Here is a 23,099-nt window from a genome sequence, read left to right as displayed (position 1 = left end):
ACACTTGGAGTTTGAATTGACCAACTTTTAATTGCTTGACAATCTCTCCCATTATCAGTTTATAAAATCCTTTGTCGATAACACAGGATTAATTTGCCTCGGTCAGAAAGCAGATAGATCTTTTCAAAGGCTCATGCTATTGGGACGGGGGTTAAGGTTTAGGGTTATGACAACATTCTAACCATAATTTCTCATAAAAATCTTCTAATACTGTATACCTGAAATGTTCGCCTATCGTTTGCTCTCCCGTGTTTTAAAAATACTTGAGTTTAGCACTTTTTTTTTTTTCTCGCATAGAATTTGAATACAAACATCAGCATCAGTAATGTAAGAAAGGCAAAGGTAAGAAATTTGGCTGAATCACACAGCTTGACACATTTGAACACGGATCAAATGTAACCCTGCAGCATTGGGGGAAAAGGACTGTACATTGTGTGTCAGTTACATTTCGTACAAATTAACAAATTGACAAATAAAAACTCCCTCCCACGCCACCCTGAATGAGAACACATGATAAGTCTTCCAGCCACACTCCGATATTGGTCTACCGTCTAAAAGAGTGTGTTTTTGCTGGTTTCATACACCACTCGCCCAACAGACAGACTGAAATTCCTGAAGGATCTTCCAATGATGGCTCCCAAAGTACCTCTCCCTGACTCCTTGGAAGGTTGTGCAATTTTGGCAGGAGTGACACAGTTCAAGTGCTCTTGCAGAGTTGGAGAGAGAGAGAAAGAAAAAGAAATGTGCATCTGTAAGAAGGAACGTTGCATGAGGCGGGTAGCAGAGAGCATTATCCTCATGTCACTTCCTGTGCCCCTTTCTGAGAACATGAAACCTGGGAGAGAGTATCATAGTGCTGTTTGACACAGAAAGAGAAAGACAGATTGGCTGTGTCCGAAACAAGAAACTGCTGCCTAATCACTCAAAGTTTTTGGATGAAGGTAAACCTCAAAGGGATAGTTCATCCAAGATGTAGGTGACTTTGTTTCTTCATAGGAACACAATCGAAGGTTTTTAACTCTAAATGTTGCAGGGTGTGTCATATTATGCAAGTCAATGGGCACACAATCTTTGAGATTAAAAAACCATGCACAAATAAAAATTAAACTCTACGGCTCGTGACGATACATTGATGTCTTAAGACAGGAAACGTTCTGCTTGTGCAAGAAACTGAACAGTGTTTTCCGAATTTTTTCCCTCTGATACCCCACAATGTCCGACTCAAGAAGGTGAGACACACAGCCCAAGAGTGATCTAAATGATAGAAATTTGTTACCCATTTTCAATTTAAAATAGCACAAGCAACATTGCTCAAAAAAAGTTGATTGCTTGTTAGCGACTGTTTCTATGGGCCGCGATATGTAAGGATCTATGTGTGTATATATATGTGTATGCGTGTGTGTGTGTGTGTGTCAGAGCACACTGATGCGTGATGTGCCGGATGTTGTGAACGAGTCGGACATTAAGGTCAAGTATCAGTTAAAAAAATATAATACATAATTGCTGTTCAGTTTCTTGCACAAAGCTATCATTTAGTGTCTTATAATTTTATTGTCACAAGCGGCAGAGTTTAATTTGGATTTGTCTGTGTTTTAACTCCCAAAGATTGTGTGCCCATTGACTTACATAATAAGAATGGCAACTGCAATGGTTTGAGTTAAAAATCTTTTATTGTGTTCTACTTAAAAAAAATAAGTCATCTACATCTTGCTTGCCCGGGGGTAAGCAGATAAACAAAGTTCTTGTTTTAGGGTAAACTATCTTCAAGCCAGGGTTCCTCAGATCTGTCCCTGTGGTCTCATTTATAAAACGTTGCGAAGAACCCATCTTGTGATAATTTCTCGAATATGTGTACGTGTGTTTCATAAAATGAACACATGTACAAATCTCTTTCAGATATGAAATCTATGCATCGCAAAATAATGTTTTCAGCTCTCTTGTATTGTAAAAACAAATTATGTCAATGTAAAAGATCACCAGTTATCATCCAAATTCTTTCACTTAAACCCAGCACGCAGACCTTTGCCAATCTCGCCCTGTTCCATCCCATTTTACTTCCTGTCTTGCATACCTATCCAAATAAAAATGCAAAATCGCAAAAATAAATCTTTAAAAAAAGTGTTTGTGTTAAACGAGCCAGAATTGAAGAACCATGCATTCAGGTTTTAGTCAGACTTCGAAAACCCTATATGCCCAGATCTGTCGATTCCCACCTATGTCTTTGTAAATATTTATAAAGTCTTTAAACTATCCCATCAGCGAATTTTCAAGTAACTACTGAACCAGCTGTTGGGATATCATAGACGGGGAATGATATGTCCAATGTATTGACCAAATGAAGGCATTTCGATAGTAGGGGGGCGCGCCAAATAGTGAACTATTTACGCTGATATTCGACTTCAGAGCTCGTTTATGAGCCACGATCCTGCAGAGTCTGACAGAAACTTAACTCTGGAATAAAACTTTATGACTTCTGCCGAGAATAGGGTTGGCCAGCATCAGTCCTGGATCACTGCAGAGTTTTGCTCCAACTTTGATAAAAACTTCCCTGCCTGTAGTTTCTAGTTAACCCTAGACCTTGATTTGCTTCTTCAGTTTTCATTTTCTGTCAACAAGGCATGTTTCTGCAGGAGTTCTGGTAGTGTGTGATCCTCAGTTGTTTAGTGCATGATGTTGTTTTCTGTAATGATTTACAAAGTTTATGACAATTTATGATACTTACTCTCCAGATTTTAATAGAAACGTAGTTCATTCCAGCCTTTATTTTTGTACCACTTGTGATGAGGCAATTCCTATAAATCTTGCAAAAAGAAGCAGGGGTAGCTAACCCTGCTCCTCCAGAGTTACCTTCACACAGAATTTAGCTCTGATCCTTTGCAAACAAACCTCAACCAACCTACCAAAGTGTTGTGGACTGCTTAAAAACTACGGGAAGCAGATTCGGACCTGAACTCTGCAGGAAAGTGGCCTGATAAGGAAACTACTTGGCCAGTCACACTCTCTTTCCGTAGAGGATGTTCCACAAACATTACACTGGGATATGCCTCCCTACCTCAGGACACTGCCAGTGAAGGCATTATTTTTCATGTTTCCGACACAGCCAGTGAGTAAGCGATATAGAGAGAGAGGCCAAGAGAGAGGCTGCTTCAGCTGGTGTTGGTGGTCACCGTCCCAAACTTCATGCTCTATGTGTCCGGTATATGGCTCAGTGGAGTATCTGCCGGCTCCATAAGCCTGTACTTCTCCTCCAGAGATGGCTCGGTCCCCTGCAGGTGAATTAGTGGCTTGGTCTGGAATACGCCCAGACTTTCCTGGTTTCTCTTGTTGTATATGTTCACCCTGTGCTCCAGTTCCGGACTGGCCTTCACTGACCCTGCCGGACTGGGCAGTTTAAGGTTGACCGGGTCCACCCTGCCTTTCTGTGCCAGGCAGGAGTCCTCAGACAGGGAAGAGAGCAGCTCTTTGACCACCGCGCTGGGGTCGTGGACACCCGGTTGTGTGCCGAGGGTCAAAGGGCTGCAGTACGGAGGAGGACAGCAGCGCTGGCCGCTGTAGTCGGAGGTGGAGGCCTCCCGTACGGTCGAGCTGCAGTCAGTCGTGGAGCCCAGCGTGTGGCTGCTGACGCTGTGCTGCCGGGCTGTGAAGCTGCAGCTGGACCGGGACATGGTCGTGCTGGACGCTTCACTTACACAGCTGCCCGTGCGCTCCTGGCCACTTCCTGGGCCGTCAGCACTGACGAGGGAAGGCGGCAACTGGTTGGGGTTGGTAGGAAGGTGGACATCGATGGCTGCTGTGGTTATGACACGTGCACCAGGGTCGGGCACCCCGATGTCTGCGTGTACAACAGATAGTACGGTTTAAACATGTGGTCAATGGATACATTAGCCAGATCAAATGATTATCCTGCTTGATCGAACAGTGGGTTGTAATAGTATGTTATTCACACTAAAATACCAGTTTCACGTAAATATTGTGCATGTTTAATTGAATTATTTTTGTGTTGTCAAGTTATTAATAATCGTGATTAATCCAAAATGTTTTTGTTTACATAAGTATGTGTGTGTGTGTGTGTATATATATATATATTGTGACCAGTCGGCTGCCCCTCCTCTTTATCGTCACCATCACCCGTCCTTTATTCGCACGCCTCTTCACCAGGCTCCCGACGGGAGTGGGTGTGTTCGAGAGGAGGGGCGTGGTATTGTTCAGGTCTGGCGGCGTGTGACGAGGCACACCTGAAGTGAGTTAGCCTCGTTACCGTCGCCGTTAAATACCGAACGCGCTTCTCCTCGGGAGACCGGTCTCTTCCCCCGTGCATGCACGCTGGTGTCCTCGTGGGTCCAGGAAGGGTGCGCGATGGACCTCACCCCGCCGTCCGAGAAGTGCGTCGTGGGACCCCCGTAGTCCAGGCTGTGAGCACACAGCTCATCCCACTCTGCCGCCGGAGCAACGAAACGACGGAGACGCCGCGGAAGAAGCCGCCGCCGAGCCTCGGGCCAGAAAAGGGGAGCGCGTCGCACCGCCGGACTCCGCCCCTTACCTGGACCCTTCCCCCCCTGGAACACGGCCTAAGCCTGCACGTTACCCGGAGCACGACGAGGACACCAGATCCCCCCTTTTATTTGGACACTTTTCCCCTGGACACTTCATTATTTTGGATTATTATTATTTTGTTAATAATAAAAAGCCTCTCCGAGGCCTGACGCCACGCCCACTGTGTCTGTCGTTGGCTCCTCCCGTCACAGTGGTGGAGAATGCGGGCAAGGCGGAGCTTAGACGGCACAGTTGGGCAACGCCTGATGACATCATCCCTCTCGCTGGTATCCATGCCGGGACGGAGGAACAACGGAGACTCGCTCCCAGCCACCAGGAAGGGTAAGTGACGCCTGCGTTTACTGTCATTTACCCGGTGGCTGGTTGAGCATTCCGACTAATTCCCGGTTTCTCTGTCCCGGTGCGAGAGGAGTTGCCCGGAGAGGAATCCCTGCCCGCCCACTCCGACCGCTGGAGCCTGGTTGAGAAGGTAGCACTCCTGCGTGGCGGCGACCGCCTGACGGGGTTGACGCAGGGGGGAATGTGACGAGTCGGCTGCCCCTCCTCTTTATCGCCACCATCACCCCGCCCTTTATTCGCGCCCTTCACCAGGCTCCCACGGGAGTGGGTGTGTTCGAGAGGAGGGGCGTGGTATTGTTCAGGTCTGGCGGCGCGTGTGACGAGGCACACCTGAAGTGAGTTAGCCTCGTTACCGCCGCCGTTAAATACCGAACGCGCCTCTCCTCGGGAGACCGGTCTCTTCCCGTGCATGCACGCTGGGTCCTCGTGGGTCCAGGAAGGGTGCGCGATGGACCTCACCCCGCCGTCCGAGAAGTGCGTCGTGGGACCTCAGAGTCCAGGCTGTGAGCACACAGCTCATCCCACTCTGCCGCCGAGCAACGAAACGACGGAGACGCCGCGTGGAAGAAGCCGCGCGCCGAGCCCCGGGCCAGAAAAAGGGGAGCGCGCGCGACCGCCGGACTCCGCCCCTTACCTGGACCCTTCCCCTGGAACACGGCCTAAACCTGCACGTTACCCGAGCACGCACGAGGACACCAGATCCCCTTTTATTTGGACACTTTTCCCTGGACACTTCATTATTTTGGATTATTATTATTTTGTTAATAATAAAAGCCTCTCCGAGGCCTGACGCCACGCCCACTGTGTCTGTCGCTGGCTCCTCCCGTCACAGTGGTGGAGAATGCGGGCAAGGCGGAGCTTAGACGGCACAGTTGGGCAACGCCTGATGACATCATCCCCTCTCGCTGGTATCCATGCCGGGACGGAGGAACAACGGAGACTCGCTCCCAGCCACCAGGAAGGGTAAGTGACGCCTGCGTTTACTGTCATTTACCCGGTGGCTGGTTGAGCATTCCGACTAATTCCCGGTTTCTCTGTCCCGGTGCGAGAGGGAGTTGCCCGGAGAGGAATCCTGCCCGCCCACTCCGACCGCTGGAGCCTGGTTGAGGAAGGTAGCACTCCTGCGTGGGCGGCGACGCCTGACGGGGTTGACGCTTGGGGAGGGGAATGTGACGAGTCGGCTGCCCCTCCTCTTTATCGTCACCATCACCCCGTCCTTTATTCGCCGCCCTTCACCAGGCTCCCGACGGGAGTGGGTGTGTTCGAGAGGAGGGGCGTGGTATTGTTCAGGTCTGGCGGCGTGTGACGAGGCACACCTGAAGTGAGTTAGCCTCGCGTTACCGCCGCCGTTAAATACCGAACGCGCTCTCTCGGGAGACCGGTCTCTTCCCCGTGCATGCACGCTGGTGTCCTCGTGGGTCCAGGAAGGGTGCGCGATGGACCTCACCCCGCCGTCCGAGAAGTGCGTCGTGGGACCCCCGTAGTCCAGGCTGTGAGCACACAGCTCATCCCACTCTCTGCCGAGCAACGAACGACGGAGACGCCGCGGAAGAAGCCGCCGCCCGAGCCTCGGCCAGAAAAAGGAGCGCGTGGCGACCGCGGACTCCGCCCCTTACCTGGACCCTTCCCCTGAACACGGCCTAAACCTGCACGTTACCCGAGCACGACGAGGACACCAGATCCCCTTTTATTTGGACACTTTTCCCTGGACACTTCATTATTTTGGATTATTATTATTTTGTTAATAATAAAAAGCCTCTCGAGGCCTGACGCCACGCCCACTGTGTCTGTCGTTGGCTCCTCCCGTCACAATATATATATATATATATATGTATATATGTGTGTGTGTATATATATATATATATATATATATATGTATATATGTGTGTGTGTATATATATATGTATATGTATATATATATATATGTATATATATGTATATGTATATATAGATAAATACACGTGTATGCATATATCTCAGGAAAAAATATTTTTATACAGTACAAATAATATAAATATAGGCATGTAAATACATGTAAACATTTTCAAAATATATACGCTATATATGTGTTTTTACATATACAGTACACACTTTTGTATTATGTAAAAAAAAAAACTTTTATTTTGGATTCAAATAACCTAAATTAATTTTTGACATTATTGACTATTTTGTTAAATGATATACTTGCACACTTCACTATATCATATTACATATACTGTTTATATACTGACCCATAGTCCACCTTGCCATCTAAATATTTGGCATCAAGCGATGAAAAACCTCAGCCAAGTAATATTTCAGATGTATGTATCCAATAAATGTAAGCAATCGTTTGCAATGCGCCTAAAGGATGCATTTGGCAATAAATATGAGATAATTATAAGCATAGATTAACCTAAATAAATAAATAACACTTACCGCTACTTGGCTCACTGTAATACTGACTGATGTAGTTATTCATATCATCCTGAACGACGCTCTCTGAAAAAACAAAACAAATGAATGCCAATCACAACAATTTAACGACCCTAAATCAAAAACAAAACACATTTGAAATATAAAAGGTTTTCTCATTTCGCTGCTTTATAGTGGCCGGACGTTTATGAATCAGTGTGTAGTGAAGCATGCTACAGTGTAAGCAGTGCATTAACTTTGGCCACCCTCGTCTGCTGCTTGGCCTCCTGACCCAAAAAGTGGCTGTAGACGTAGAGGTCATCGGCTGGGTAGAAGGTCTTTTGATCTGCCTGGCAGAGAGGGAAGAGTCCACTGCACTCTTAAGTGCCATCCGCACATCTCTGGAGACGAGACCCAACTCACAGCGCCTTTTTAAATTCATTTTTACTCTTTGAAATATTCATCAAACAGAGGCTTGGGAGGAGATGGCCAGCCGACTAAAACACGAGGAAGACAATCACAGCCGAATATAAATAACACATGAGGATGAAGACGACCAGAGAAAGAGAGAAAAGAGGGAGAAACTACATTTCTCCAAAAATAAATTTGCAATTGTAAGCATTTCGTTTGGTAAAATACCATCGCTGTTATTGATTAAGGTGACGTTGTGAATGTTATGAGCCACACAAAGATGATCAGTATTGTTCATATTAATTTAGTTTTACTTGATAATTAAAATGAAATAATGTATATATATATATATATATATATAACTAATAATGTTGAGCACACCAAAATTACTAAAATATTCAAATAAAAACTGATTTAAAATATTAATAAAAAATAATAATAGTAACTTAATTGGACTAAAATAACACTGATTACACTTCAATATAGTACAAATTAACTTATTAATTATTAAAGTGCTGTCAAATGATTAACCGCGATGGATCGCTTCAAAAAATAAAAGTTTTGTTTACATAATAGGTGATAACTAGAATACATATGAGCAAGTTTTGCAATTTTTGCCTTGTTTTCTGGTAAAAAGCCAAACGTCCTTAAAACAAGATGAATTTAAGTGGGAATCAAAATGTTTTCATAAAAATTACTTCAGCTGAGTTTATTTTTCCGACCTCGCTGCCGGTTTTTCTTCTTCTGAACGTCACAAAAAGTCACATTTATTTTTGAAACGAAACAGCTCTGTTTCTGCTGGGCTTTGAATTTTACGCTGTCAAAACGTAATCATTTTATGATCTCTTTATTTTTGCCGTTTCCATCCAGTATTTCAGGAATCGGGTTGGTGAAACTAAGCAGACTTCAACACGATGGTGTCACGCAGTATCTCTTTGCGGTCACAGTAAATTCTCAGCGGAGATAAAAGAGACCTGAACTCTTGTCAGGTAGCGGCCTCGACTTCAAAAAGCGGCTCTATAAAAAATGAGACCACTCAGCAGCTCTTATATATTCTGCGCCTTTGTCTGTTGGTGCTTAACCGAATCCAACTCCTGTGTTCTATGTGTCTTTGAGGCGCCAGATCTAAAATATGGCCGCTAAGATACGAGCCCTCGGGCAACCGTCACTCTGTCTCCTCTCCTCCGCTCTTCTGTCTCCGGGGGTCGGCCTGCGCTTTGACAGCGTTTCTGTCCGTGCGTCGTTTAGTGGAAAAAGCCACGGGCTGGCTCCTGGTGCCCACATTTCCCACAGTTCTCTGGGGGATAAAGTGTGGCTCGCATGAGGACCATTGTGGGGGGTTTTCAGGTTAAAGGAACAGATGTTTGTGCCATAGCTGAATACTCTTTGAGGAGGAACAAGACCCAATCCACAGAGCAGCCTGTGTGTGCGTGTGTGTGTGTGTGTGTGTGTGCTCCTGCCAGACAGATCCCAATGTGACTTGACATGATGTGGGGAACATTATAGCGGTCTGTTATAATGGGATATCATACGATCTGTCCTGCTTGTACTGAAGGGATGTTGTTGTCTGTGTTCAGATACGGGGCTGATTTAAGGAGAAGCAGGTACCTCCGAAAAAAAATTAAAATTTGGCCAGATTTACAGTGTATCATATGTATTCATTAAACAAGCTAAAACTGCAATAATTCAATTAAAATAATGCAATTTTTTCTTTTTTTTTTACAATTTACAAGAATTTACTGGTATGGAACTGGTTCTATTTTTTTAAATAATATTTATAATAATTAGGTTCAGTAATTTCACCTAAATGGTAATGAGTTGTTTTTATTAAAGTGAAATAACTGAACATAAGCAAGAATTTCATCATTTTAGATCAAGAAAATTATTAATGCCACCAAATTCTGCATCGAATCACAGAAGTAATGTATATATTGAATTATATAAAAATAGGAAACAATATTAGAAACACACACATATATGGTTGGTATTTGTGAGGACCGAGCAATTTAGCAGTAAGGGCACCAAACCATATGTTCAAAAATATATATTTTCTTTAATGAAACAAAATCTTACAAAGGAAAATCAAACAAACAAATAATTAGATTATTAGGCCTAAACAATACAAACAAAACAAAAAACAAAACAAAACAAGCTCAAATAAATCAACCGTGTAAAACAAACCGACCTCCCAAACTAACCAACACAACCACATTTATACAAAAGGACTAGTCCACATTTAACGACATAGGAGACACAAAACAAAGAAACACTCTACAAACCCCACCATAAACTAGACAAATTTCCGAGCTTAAAGCCTTATCATAAATCTTCAATAAAGCCAGGCCCAATACAGGACGGAGGACATAAACATCTAAAAATTAATTAATTCAAATGAAATTATCTTGGATCTCCCTCCCAGCCATCTGAGGAGTGGAACAGGCCCGTGGCCTTTAAAGTTGTCAACATGGCGGCCCGCCGTCTTTAAAGCAGTCAGCCAGCGCAGAAACAAAGAATCTCCACCATCCTCCTCCACAACACGGTAACTTAAACTCAAAGGAAAACAAAAATTAACAAACAATACAGCAACTAGATTGTGTGCACCCAACTAGCTGCAAGTAAAGTGTTTAAATAAAACCATTGAATCCAAATGTGTGTGGGTCTTATTTTAATCAAGATATTTAATGCTAAATAAGCTCAAATAATAATCTTTTTAACTCAAATGAAATTAAATATATAAATTGTTTGTGGATGTGTGTGCATGTAACAATTACTGGTCACTGATGTGTGTGGCCACCACATAGGCCATCACATACTCCCTCCTCCTGCGGGATGTCACTGGCACACCGGGAAAGATAGTCTGCAGTCAAATTTTCTTTGCCAGGGACATGTCCAATGGAGAATCTGAAGGGTTGCATGGCAAGGTACCAGCGAGTGATACGGCTATTAGTGTCTTTCATCCTCTGGAGCCACTGTAGAGCTTTATGATCCGTCTCCAGTACAAACTCTCTACCCAAAAGATAGTACTTCAAAGAGTCCAAAGCCCACTTCACGGCCAAACATTCCTTTTCTACTATAGAATAGCGGACTTCCCTAGGGAAGAGTTTACGACTAAGGAAAGCAATGGGGCGTCGAGCATCGGGCAACCCTGCAACAACACAGCTCCAAGGCCTCGATCAGAAGCATCTGTTTGCAAAACAAAAGGTTGATGGAAATCAGGGTTATGTAACACAGCGTCTTTACTCAAGGCCATTCTGATATCCTGAAAAGCTGCATTTGTTTGGCTGTCCACCTGAGCTGATTGGGACTCCTTGAGCCCACCATGTCGGTCAGTACTGCTGCCCTGCTGGAAAAGTTGGGAATGAATCGGTGATAAAAGCCAGCCATGCCTAGAAAAGATCTCAACTCCTTGCGAGTTTGTGGCTGTGGACACTGTTCAATCGCCCATACCTTCTCCACTTGGGGTCTAATCACCCCCTTCCCAACGACAAACCCCAGGTACTCGGTTTCAGCCTTAGCAAAGGTACACTTTCGGGATTAACGGTCAGCCCTGCCTCCTGAAGACGTTGCAACACTTCACGGATATGCCCCAGATGTTGCTCCCAGGAGTCACTGTAAATCACAATATCATCGAGATAAGCAGCTGTAAATGATAAGCCTCTCAGTACCTGATCCATAAGTCTTTGGAAGCTAGCTGGTGCCCCATGCAGCCCAAATGCCAGGACCTTAAAATGGAATAGGCCGTAAGGAGTTTTAAAAGCAGTCAGTTCTCGAGATTGTGGAGTCAAAGGGATCTGCCAATACCCCTTGGAAAGATCAATAGTGGTTAGAAATTTTGAAGTGCCCAGTCGGTCAGTAAGATCACTGATCCATGGAGTGGGGTAAGCGTCAAATTTGGTCACAGAGTTTAGGTAACGAAAGTCTATGCAGAATCTTATGGTCCCATCCTTTTTGGGAACAAGGACCACTGGGTGACACCACTCACTTGTAGATGGCTCTATGATTCCCAGCCTCAGCATCAGATCCACTTCCTCTTTCAGCGCCTGTTGAAGACGTTCTGGAACCCTGTAACTCATTCTTCGTACCACCGCATTGGGTTTCAATACAATATTATGTTCAATTAAAGTAGTAAACCCTGGATATTCTGAAAATACTTCTGGTACACAAAGGTCTCTCACCTCCTGCCGTTGCTGTGGGGACAGGTGACTCAGATCCACATCTCCTGAAGCCGATTGGGGCAAATACTGATCAGAGTCCTCCTCTTCCTTTACTTGCTTAATCATCAAGCTTTGAGTGGACTTATCAGGACGAGAGAACCATCGCTTCAACAGGTTTACATGCAGGACTCGTGTAGAGTGACCTTGGTCAGTCAGGGCCACCTCATAGGTAGTGGGACCCAGTTTCCTTCTGACTTCATAAGGACCTTGCCATTTTGCTAACAGCTTACTTTCCTGACTTGGTAGCATCACCAGTACCTTCTGACCGGGTTCAAACTGTCGCTCACGGGAGGACTTATCATACCACATCTTTTGGCGTGTTTGAGCCTCTGCCAAATGAGATTGCGCCAGTGCAGACATCCTTTGCAAACGTTCCCTCATTTGCAGAACATAAGACACCACATTTGTTGGTTCACCTCTCTGGGAGTTTCCTCCCACACTTCTCGCAGTAAAGAAAGGGGGCCTCTTACATCATGCCCATACAGCAACTCAAATGGAGAGTAACCAGTGGAGGACTGTGGCACTTCCTGTAGGCAAACAAAGATACGGCAGCCATTGATCCCAATCTGAGCCAGAGTTGCACACAAACTTGCATGTAGCATTTGCTTCAAGGTTTGGTTAAATCTTTCAGTGAGCCCATCGGGTCTGCGGATGGAAGGAAGTGGTTCTCAAGCTCTTAATGCCAAGCAACTGGTAGACTTGTTTTAGAAGGGTTGACATGAAATTGGTTCCCTGGTCCGTTAGAATTTCCCTTGGGAACCCAACTCTGGAAAACAGCTGTATGAGACACGTTGCTACATACTTTGCCTTGATAGACTTTAAAGGAAACACTTCAGGATATCTGGTCGCGTAATCTGTTACCACAAGCATAAAGCGGTTACCTGACCGGCTTTTCTCGACAGGGCCAACAACATCCATTCCCAGTCTTTCAAATGGGGTGCCTATGAGAGGAAGGGGCTGGAGAGGGGCTCGTCCGGGGCGACGAGAGGAGACCTTTTGACAATCTGGGCAGGTATTACAGTACTGGGTTACGTCAGAGTTTAAACCAGGCCAATAAAAGTGCTTCCTGATCCGGGCGAGAGTTTTGTGTTTTCCCAGGTGGCCAGCCCAGGGAATCGAATGACCCAGAGTAAGAATCACTTCCCGGACACACTGTGGTACCACCAGTTGTGTCATTTGCCCCAGCTGACGGTATAATAATCCTTGATTCATACAGTATCTTTCCTGGACACTGACATCCACAGACTCTCCCTCCCCCTGCTTCACTCGTTCAAAATAAGGGCCAAGACCGGAGTCCTCTTGCTGTAGCTGAGCAATATTGGCAGGCAGCTTGAAATCTGGAGAAAAGTTGGACAAGGTTTCAACAGGTAATATAGAAGCATTATGTTTAATTTTCTCCAACCTCTTCAGCCGTCGGGACTTCCTAGGTTTGACAGAGCCACAGATTTCCATATCCTCATCAAAGAATGGTAAAGCACCCAGCAGCTCCTCCCTCTCTTCCCTCGTGTTTGCTTGTGATCGAGTAACCACCATGTTACAGGTAGATGCTGGCTGCAACAGGTCCCACAGTACTGGTAGATCATGCCCTAACACTACAGGAAGGGCAAGTTGTCAGCTACCCCCACCTCCAAAAAGGTAAGTCTGTCCCTTCACCTTCAGATAAACCTCCGCCGTGGGTAGCTGCTTCTCGTCACCATGTACACAGCGAATAGCCTTCCTCTCATTGTAGCGGAGGAGAGCTGGGGAAATGCACTTCAGATGGACTAGAGTCTGATCACTTCCTGTATCCACCAGGGCAGCCACTTCCCTTCCATTCACCTCCACGGTGGTCATTGAGGGGAGCCTTTCCGTTTCTGCTGGGGAGCATACACGGTGCCTGGGCACGTAACACAGGTGAGTAACTTTAACTGCATTATTAGGGCACATGGGTTTAGTGTGTCCCTCCTGACCACACAAGTAGCATATTGGCACTTTTCTAGAACTCCTAGGAGCAGTGACAAAAGTAGGCCCTCCTCGAGGCTTACCAGCATTGGGGATATTCCGAATCACCGGCCGGGAAAAAGTTGATTTCCTATCATCCCGGCTTGACTTCCAACACCAGGGCTGACTCCCTCTACGTGCTGCCACAAACACATCAGCCAGTGTAGCAGCCTGTGAAGCGGTCTGTGGATCATGTTCTCGCACCCAAACCTGGAGCTCAGGAGAAAGCATTCTTAGATATTGTTCCATAATAATCACCTCTCCAACTTCTTCAACGGACTTACTTTTTGGCTGCATCCATTTCCCATAGAGTTCTTTTAACCTCACATACAGTTCTTTAGGGCTCTCACTCGGTTCAACGTCAAGTGAACGAAACTGTTGTCTGTAAGTTTCTCGGTTGATATCATATTTTCTCAATATAGCAATTTTAAGTTCATCATAATTAAGGGAGTCATTAACATCCATGTGAACGTATGCAGCCCGGGCCTTACCCGTTAACAGGGGAATCAGATGGAAGACCCACTCCTCTTGGGGCCACCGCAAACTGCTGCAATCCTCTCAAAAGTAGTTAAAAAATGTTCAATGTCATCACAGTCCGTTAACTTTTCTAGCTTAGGCTCTTTAAAAGTGAACTGACCTGTATCCCGAACATCAGCCCTCTCTCCTCGATGAGCACTAGACTGAGACAATGGCCGGCTTGGGCCTGCACCATCATCTGGGTGAACCAGACCAGTAGGTGATGTCACCAACGAATTAGGAACAGGGGTAGTGCGGGCCTGTACCTCCAACTGCAACAGCCCAAACTGGTGTTGGAGGGCTCTAAAACGACGTTCCTGCTGTGTAAACTCTGCATTCCTTTGCACTTCCTGGGCATCCATCTTTGCCATATGAGCTCGAAACAGGCCCACCAACTCCGCCAAAGTTGGTTCACTACCTTCAGGCCCCATAACCACATCACTTCCTTCCTGGGTTTCCTCATCCCCCAGCTCTTGTACCTCCTCTTCAGACGGGCCTACTGGCAAGGCCTTTTGGGCTCCTTTCCGCCCTCCCCGATGCATGGCTCAGGGAGAAAAAAAAAAAAAAAAAAAAAAATTGTGCCCTTACTGCCAGAATCCCACTTCTGACACCACTTGTGAGGGACCGAGCAATTTAGCAGTAAGGGCACCAAACCATATGTTCAAAAATATATATTTTCTTTAATGAAACAAAATCTTACAAAGGAAAATCAAACAAACAAATAATTAGATTATTAGGCCTAAACAATACAAACAAAACAAAAAACAAAACAAAACAAGCTCAAATAAATCAACCGTGTAAAACAAACCGACCTCCCAAACTAACCAACACAACCACATTTATACAAAAGGACTAGTCCACATTTAACGACATAGGAGACACAAAACAAAGAAACACTCTACAAACCCCACCATAAACTAGACAAATTTCCGAGCTTAAAGCCTTATCATAAATCTTCAATAAAGCCAGGCCCAATACAGGACGGAGGACATAAACATCTAAAAATTAATTAATTCAAATGAAATTATCTTGGATCTCCCTCCCAGCCATCTGAGGAGTGGAACAGGCCGTGGCCTTTAAAGTTGTCAACATGGCGGCCCGCCGTCTTTAAAGCAGTCAGCCAGCGCAGAAACAAAGAATCTCCACCATCCTCCACAACACGGTAACTTAAACTCAAAGGAAAACAAAATTAACAAACAATACAGCAACTAGATTGTGTGCACCCAACTAGCTGCAAGTAAAGTGTTTAAATAAAACCATTGAATCCAAATGTGTGTGGGTCTTATTTTAAATCAAGATATTTAATGCTAAATAAGCTCAAATAATAATCTTTTTAACTCAAATGAAATTAAATATATAAATTGTTTGTGGATGTGTGTGCATGTAACAATTACTGGTCACTGATGTGTGTGGCCACCACATAGGCCATCACAGTATTATTTAAAAGTCTATTTTAAATAAAGTCTAAATTGTCTAGAAATACAGCAAAAACTATGTTATAGGAATATTAGTACAATTTAAAGTAACTGTTTGAATACATTTTATAAGGCAATTTATTTCTTATGTTAAATCTGAATTTTCAGCATCATCACTCCAGTCTTCAATTTTACAAGATCCTTCAGAAATCATTTTAAATAATGATTTTCTGCTCAAGAAAACATTTATTTTTATAGTTAATGTTGAACCCAATTCTTTGTGCTGAACGCATCCACACACTGTTTTCTGATTACTTCAAAAGAACTAATAGAAACAGACCGAATGTGACAGTTAAGATGTCTGCACTGTTGCAATTGAATGCATTCTTGCTGAATTTGAACCTTCTGATGTGTAGAAAGTGTACTATAATACTGCAGTAGAAATCATCTTCACACATTGCCTTGTGTGGATAAATGTGCTTCATCACTCATCATCTCTTCCTCGTTTCCCTTGGGGTTCTGGGCTAGTTCTGAACTCTCATTAAGGTACCTGGAGGTGGTCTGGGCTCTCTGGTGTTGTCAGATCCAGCGGGTCCCAGGCCGTCTATTTCCTGGAAGCTGCTGCTCTGTTTGCCCCACACATGATGGATCTGCATAGCGGCCTCGCGCTCAGCGGCCAGATCCAAGTCCTGCTGCGCCAGGTGAGCCCTCAGCTGTCTGATCTCAAACTACAGAAGACAAGACCACAGACACTGACTCATCTGAAGCAGCTCATGAATATATGTGTGTATATGTATATATGTGTGTATATATATATATATATTTTGTCATTTTTGTTTTGTCATGAAACTCAATGTCCAAATTTACATGAAAAATTATTAAATTAATGCTCAACTTGTATTATAGTTATATATGTATGTGTGTGTATATATATATATATATATATATATATATATATATATATATATATATATATATATAACTAAAATCAAATGACTAATTTCTAATGTTTTATTTTCTTTTTTTTTTGTTTAAATTAGATTAAGAACTCCAGATATATATATTTTTTTAAACTTAACTGAATGCAATTTTCATTTTATATTAAAATGAATGCATTTTTTATAATAGAAGTAGCCATTTCGGAAAAAAAGATTATTGCGCTTAAATGATAAATTATAATTATAAATATTACTCTATCATTTTTACAGCCGTTTCACGTATCGAACATATTACTGGCAGTATTACAAATCATTATCTATAATTTTACATCATAAACACACGGCAACGGATCTCCTTGCAACATTGTAACTCTAACCTGTATGCTTTATTTGTTGAATCAATGTCATAATCAATGAGCTCTACTGTTCTCGGGCTGATATCAGATCGGTTCCCAACAGACATTTCTATCACAGCCTTATCTGTCTCCTTCCCAAGGAGAAGAACAACAGAAACACATCCAGGGTGCATTGTGTATTTGGGTGGTGTGCATTGATCCCTGTCTGTGTTATCTGTCTGGTGGGCCCAGGACCGTCTGGGACGAGGTCACGTGACTGTTTTATGTAATACGCGGCTTGGATTGCGTCTTGAAACGCTGAGCTTGCATCATCCTCAGAGACCCGATCAGAAACGAAGCATGAGCTCGGTGCGGTTAAAAATACGAGGGATGTTCAGGACGAACTGTGCCGTTGAGACGAGGATAACGAATGGCATGTTCTGACCAGACGGGGGGAAAAAAATGTTTACAATCACTTTTTCGGGTTGACTATAAAGTGGTAACATTGTAATAAAATGTAATGCAGTCTGATCTATAAAAAATAAATAAATACGTAAACATTTATAGGGATTGCAGGCATTGTGTTACTAAGCAGATGAGGTGAAGTTTGATTGAGTGCTGCCCTCTGCTGGAGAAATGCACAGAGCAACGTGAAGGAATTGTGGAGAAAAAAAAAAAAAAAAAACGTTTGGAGAGAAGACAAAATAATGAATCGAGACGTAAACAAAATAGTTGGCCCCAAAATGATAATTGGCTGAACATTTCCCCTCGGGTGATCCAAGATGTAGATGAGTTTGTTTCTTTGGAGAAATGCATCATTGCAGCATTTGCTTATCAACAGATGCTCTGCAGTGAATGGGTGCCGTCAGAATGAGAGCCCAAACAGCTGATAATAACGATGCGATAATCCACACTACGCCGGTCCGTCATTTCTGCGTAACACCATTTCTTGTGAAGTTTGTAAGAAATTAATTTGTTTCCATAAGAGCAAACCAGTCAAAACACCAATCCATGATTAAAATCACCGCATCCTCCAGTGAAAATGTCCATTTCCTTTCGTCTTCTCGCATCAAAATCCACAACGTACTGGTGTAGAACTGCAGTTTTGAGCTTGTGAATGATTCTCAATCTGTGCGTGTTTCTCTCCTGATTCAGACGGGATCCACCTTTTCCGATATTAAGGATAGGGGACTTCTTAATGATGAATTTGTCAAAGACACAAAGACACACCGTCTAATTTCACAAGACGTTCGCTGATGGACCTGAGTTGTGTAAATCATTGCGATCTTTTCAGCGGCTGTTTGGGCTCTCATTCTGACGGCACCCATTCACTGCAGAGCATGCGATGTCACATTTCCCCAAATCTCTTCCGATGAAGAAACAAACTCATCCGCATCTCGGACGACGCGAGGGTGCGTGCGTTTTTATTTTTGGGTGGACTGTTCCTTTAAAGCACAACTTGCACCCGTGAGTTCTTACGCAGCTGGTGTTTTTTGGGTGATGTGGTGAAGGTTCATCACTCACGGCCTGTTCCTGACAGATCTGTGTGAGTCTCTCCAGCTGCTCCTCCCTCACAGCTTTGGTCTTCTCATACTGCTGGATCTCCAGCTCCATCTCCACCTTCACCTGCAGCACGTACGCTACGAAACAGAAACACAGCGGCTCATCCTCTCAAACGAACACATCCACACCTGAGCAAAGCTTTTTGTTTTTGAAATGAACTCATCATGCTCATCGGAACAGCATTTACTTGATATGAAGTAAAAAGAGTAACATTGCAGTGAAATATTAAAATAATTGTTCTCTATTTGAAAACCTCAGGATGTTTTGATGCAGAGAAAATTTGAAATATTTCAGTTTCTTTGGAAACACTATAATACTATAATATGTTTTACAATTGAAAATGTCATTGGTAAACAAACTCTTTTTTTTTTTGTATTTCTGTATTTTCTTTTGTGAAAAGTAACTCTGAATACCACAGATATCACAAATATGAAAAAGCATCACTGTATTCTGAGAAGTAACTCAATCCAAATACGAGGGTACATTAATTTTCAGTGCTGCAGTATATATAAATATACCATGGTATAATATTTTGATATCGTCATTGCTCATGATACCGTCACAATATAAAATAAAAAAAATACAAATCTAAAAATGACCCATAAATTGAGAATTTTTTATCTGGCTGAATTATTTGTTGAATACTATCAGGTATGAAATAAAATAATTAAATCAATAAAATATTTATATTATGCACAAATGAAAAGAATATTAACAGTATAGAATATTTATATTAAAATAATATTATCCAATTATTTGAGAACACAGAATACGCTGACGTAAAAATCCTGTAAAACAGCCAGTCAGATGTGAACAGGTTTAACACACGACGGGCAGCTTTGAGAAACTGAACACACGTCTGTTTCCTGCAAGCGCTCATCACCTTCATCCACGTCTAAGCAGAAGGCAGTTCTTTCCTCTTTTCTATGAACTGACACGAGCGTCGCGTGAGGTTTATTTCTCAGACTGGGTCAGAGGCTGCTCTGCTGTTGGCTCTTAATAAAGCCGTAGCCACATGACCCTCTTATCATCCACTTGCTCTCCGTATCAATTAGACTCTTCTCACACTGGTACCATCTGCCGGCACAACTCCCAGCATGCTTTGCTGCGTTGCAATGTGTTACACAGTACCTTCAACTTCAACACAGCACTCTCTGTACATTCATGTTCAGCATTATTACATTAATTTGATATATATATATATATATATATATATATATATATATATATATATATATATATATATATATATATATTTTTTTATATATTATAATTATTATTATAAATATAAATATAAAATATATATAATATATAAAAATATAATTTATTGTGCACAATCTCTCTCTCTCTCTCTCTCTCTCTCTCTCTCTCTATATATATATATATATATATATATATATATATATATATATAAACTATTATATAAAAGTAATAAAAATAATTAAACAATTAAAGTATAAAATAAAACACATTAAAATGAGTGGGATTTAATATGCACACATCTCTCTAAAAATGTCTTAGACTGATTTTCTAAAATTTCTTTAGAAAAAAAAATCTTTAGGAACTGAAAATAAATAAATAGCTAACTACTATAAGATTATATATACAATTAAAAATAATTAAAACACAAAATAAAATAAAATGATATAACACAAGATGAATTAGTCCAATAAAAAAAATCTTAGCAACTAATCTTCATTAAATCTGAATATGCCCTAGTGTCTTTTTTCAAGAGTTTAGCAGGGCCTGGTCGTTCCTGTCCTGCTGAGTGTATATCATGGTACAACCACAGGGCGGCGTCGAACTGGACCAGACTCTGCGGGAGACTCCAGCTCATGAATGTTAATTGGTCAGCGTGTCTGTGTCAAATACCAGCTTTCGTTTCTCCTTCATTTCTCAGGGTTCAGATTATATAACTCCAGCATTCTCTGGTTGTATCAAACGCCGTGTAAAGTGTAACGACCGTATCCAGCCGGGGTTTTTTTTTTTGCAGACTGTGCACTCTCTCAAATTCAAATCTTGAGGTGTATGAACACACACATGAAAACAATTCTCGCAGCTTGCACATATGGGAAATATGAGATATATATATATATATATATGCAAACAGACACGCAGAGTCGACGAAAACACAAGACACAAAACAATATGAATCTAGAATATAATAGAAAAGCCACAGACGGTGACGGTGATTTATATTAAGCATCATTTTTTAAATGATAAAAAAGTGCATAAAACCAATAGTAGTTTAGTACTGTACCTTTAAAAGTTTCTACATGTAAATGACCTCTTTTATAATCGGCTGCGATGCATACTGACGCCATATTCATGATTATTTATGTGTGACATTTCCAAGTCTAAAAAAATGTTCTTGGGATATCATGATATTGCATCAGTACTTTAGATTCATGCATCCAGCGTCATTTTAGTATTATTCGTCTACTACTATAGTTTTTATTAATATTTTGAAAAAGCTTTTATTTTTATATGATCAGTTTTAATGTTAGTAAGTGTTACATGCTTATATTATTTATTTACTATATTTTTATATAGCCTTCAGTTTTAGTAATTCTGGTCCTTCGGTAGTTAAAGTTAGTATTATATTTTATTCCAGCTTTATTTGAATAGTTGCATTTACGCTAACAGCACTGCCTGTATTGCTGTGTTTGATTTGCTGTGGCTTTTATCTCAAACTCAGAGCTGTTTTCCGTGAGGTGCTCTGGGCTCTCAGCTCCGGTCCAGTTGTTTGTTGTCATCGGCTCGATGATGTTCAGTGAGAATGAGAGAGACCTGCCTCAGCCATCGACCACGGATACGCTTGCATTAACACAACCTGTGCTGAGACATTATGGACATTATGCTCCTCTCAGCGCAGACAAAAGACTCTGAATCAATCTGAATTTTAATAAGACCAGCGCTGGCAGCAGCGACGTCTATCATAACTCACCCTCATCGGGCCGGACGGGACAACAGCTAGTAAAATTAATCAGACGAATTAGCTAATGCTTTTACGTTAACACTTTCTTTTAAGTGGTTTAAAGGTCAAATATATTTACATCAAAAATAAATGTAAAAATTACTATATATATATATATATATATATATATATATATATATATATATATATATATATATATATATATATATATTAGGTCAAATATATTTACATAAAAATTTAAATAAATTCATAAAATTACTATATATATATATATATATATATATATATATATATATATATATATATATATATATATATATATATATATATATATTAGGTCAAATATATTTACATAAAAATAAATTAATAAAATTACTATATATATATATATATATATATATATTTTTTTTTTTTTTTTTTTTTAGACTCCATAGTGTCAGAAAGACGCAGGAGAGTGTGTGAAAGGTGTGTTACCGTCAATGATTCTCTTGACTCTCCAGATGCGGAGGGTGATGATGAGGCTGATGGCATCCCAGGGGCTGCTGGGGCCGTTAGCCACCGTGGAGGCCACCATTGGGGCCAGAGAGAGTACTATCACAGCACCGTCAAACACCTAAGTAAAACAACAACAGCAACACACGGTCGTATGCCTCTCAACATACATGCATTTGCATGAAAAGTGTGTTTAACACTGTGGGGCTGTTACATACCTGGGAATGCTCTAATGTACAAACTCAACCAAAAATAAAAATTCTGTCATTAATTACTCGCAAAAAGTAAGACCATGTAAGACCATGGTAACCATGTTTACGTTTAAAGAGTAAACAACGTACTGTATCCTCAACATGACATCATACAACGTGACAATGACAGAATGTTCGTTTTTGGGTGAAAAATATGTTTCTGTTTTACACAACATTAGTTTTTCCATATGCGTACCTTACCCTAAAATAATCAGTAAATGCTCTTTAAAAACATATCAGGTAGACGTGACAAAAATGCGATAATTAGCATTTAATGACAGAGTGTGGCCTAAACAGCCAATCACAGTGCAGTCGGCAATGGATCCTGGCCCGCTCGGGCAGCAATGTGACATTGAGAGTGTGTCACTGCGCCAGAGAGAGACTCATCCTTCATTAAGTTTCAAGGGCTCGCCTCTTCACTCCGTTTCCCCCCCGTACTAATGGGACCCCGGGGAGCTTACCTCAACTTTGTTCTCTATATAATCCCAAATCCCGAGCACCACAATCCTAAAGACAGTCTGTGAGAGAAAGGGAGAAACACGGAAGAGAGAGCATATAAGCGGAAAAACCAACAAAAAGAAAGAGAACGGAAGCAAAAAAAATCACTGATCAGATATCTGACGCTTCAGCACATTGCATTCTGGGAAAACCTCCACAAGAAAACAACAGAGCGCGTTTAGTAAAAGGCAAGAGAGAGGCCTTGGGTGAAAAAAAAGGCAAACATTACTTTTCCGGCGACCCACGAACAGCAAACGTAAA

General features: G+C 42.0%; 3 protein-coding genes across 3 annotated transcripts in view; all 3 read right to left on the bottom strand.

Annotated features, from left to right (window-relative positions):
• Positions 1 to 10: 10 nt before the first annotated feature.
• LOC122331320 (transmembrane protein 266-like) overlaps positions 11 to 23,099 on the bottom strand; it is a 58,350-nt gene continuing 35,261 nt past the window's right edge. Inside the window, exons 8-13 of the mRNA XM_043228878.1 lie at positions 22,802 to 22,858; positions 22,072 to 22,210; positions 18,621 to 18,736; positions 16,374 to 16,551; positions 7,312 to 7,374; positions 11 to 3,832 (exon numbers count right to left, since the gene is read on the bottom strand). Coding sequence (XP_043084813.1) covers positions 3,186 to 3,832; positions 7,312 to 7,374; positions 16,374 to 16,551; positions 18,621 to 18,736; positions 22,072 to 22,210; positions 22,802 to 22,858 — 1,200 coding nt within the window. The 3' untranslated portion in view covers positions 11 to 3,185. The remainder of the gene's footprint in view (positions 3,833 to 7,311; positions 7,375 to 16,373; positions 16,552 to 18,620; positions 18,737 to 22,071; positions 22,211 to 22,801; positions 22,859 to 23,099) is intronic.
• Positions 11,230 to 12,338, bottom strand: LOC122330719. Its single transcript, XM_043227965.1, has 2 exons — positions 11,681 to 12,338; positions 11,230 to 11,307 (listed from the first exon to the last, which is right to left on the bottom strand). Exons 1-2 carry the CDS (start codon positions 12,291 to 12,293, stop codon positions 11,240 to 11,242), a joined length of 681 nt encoding a protein of 226 aa, XP_043083900.1. The 5' UTR covers positions 12,294 to 12,338; the 3' UTR covers positions 11,230 to 11,239.
• Positions 13,549 to 14,427, bottom strand: LOC122330720 (zinc finger and SCAN domain-containing protein 16-like). Its single transcript, XM_043227966.1, has 2 exons — positions 13,937 to 14,427; positions 13,549 to 13,788 (listed from the first exon to the last, which is right to left on the bottom strand). Exons 1-2 carry the CDS (start codon positions 14,355 to 14,357, stop codon positions 13,742 to 13,744), a joined length of 468 nt encoding a protein of 155 aa, XP_043083901.1. The 5' UTR covers positions 14,358 to 14,427; the 3' UTR covers positions 13,549 to 13,741.

Source organism: Puntigrus tetrazona, chromosome 25 (assembly GCF_018831695.1).
Source record: "Puntigrus tetrazona isolate hp1 chromosome 25, ASM1883169v1, whole genome shotgun sequence".
NCBI classification, from domain to species: domain Eukaryota; kingdom Metazoa; phylum Chordata; class Actinopteri; order Cypriniformes; family Cyprinidae; genus Puntigrus; species Puntigrus tetrazona.
Note: the sequence above shows the minus strand (reverse complement) of the source record. Positions and strands in the feature narration are given on the sequence as shown.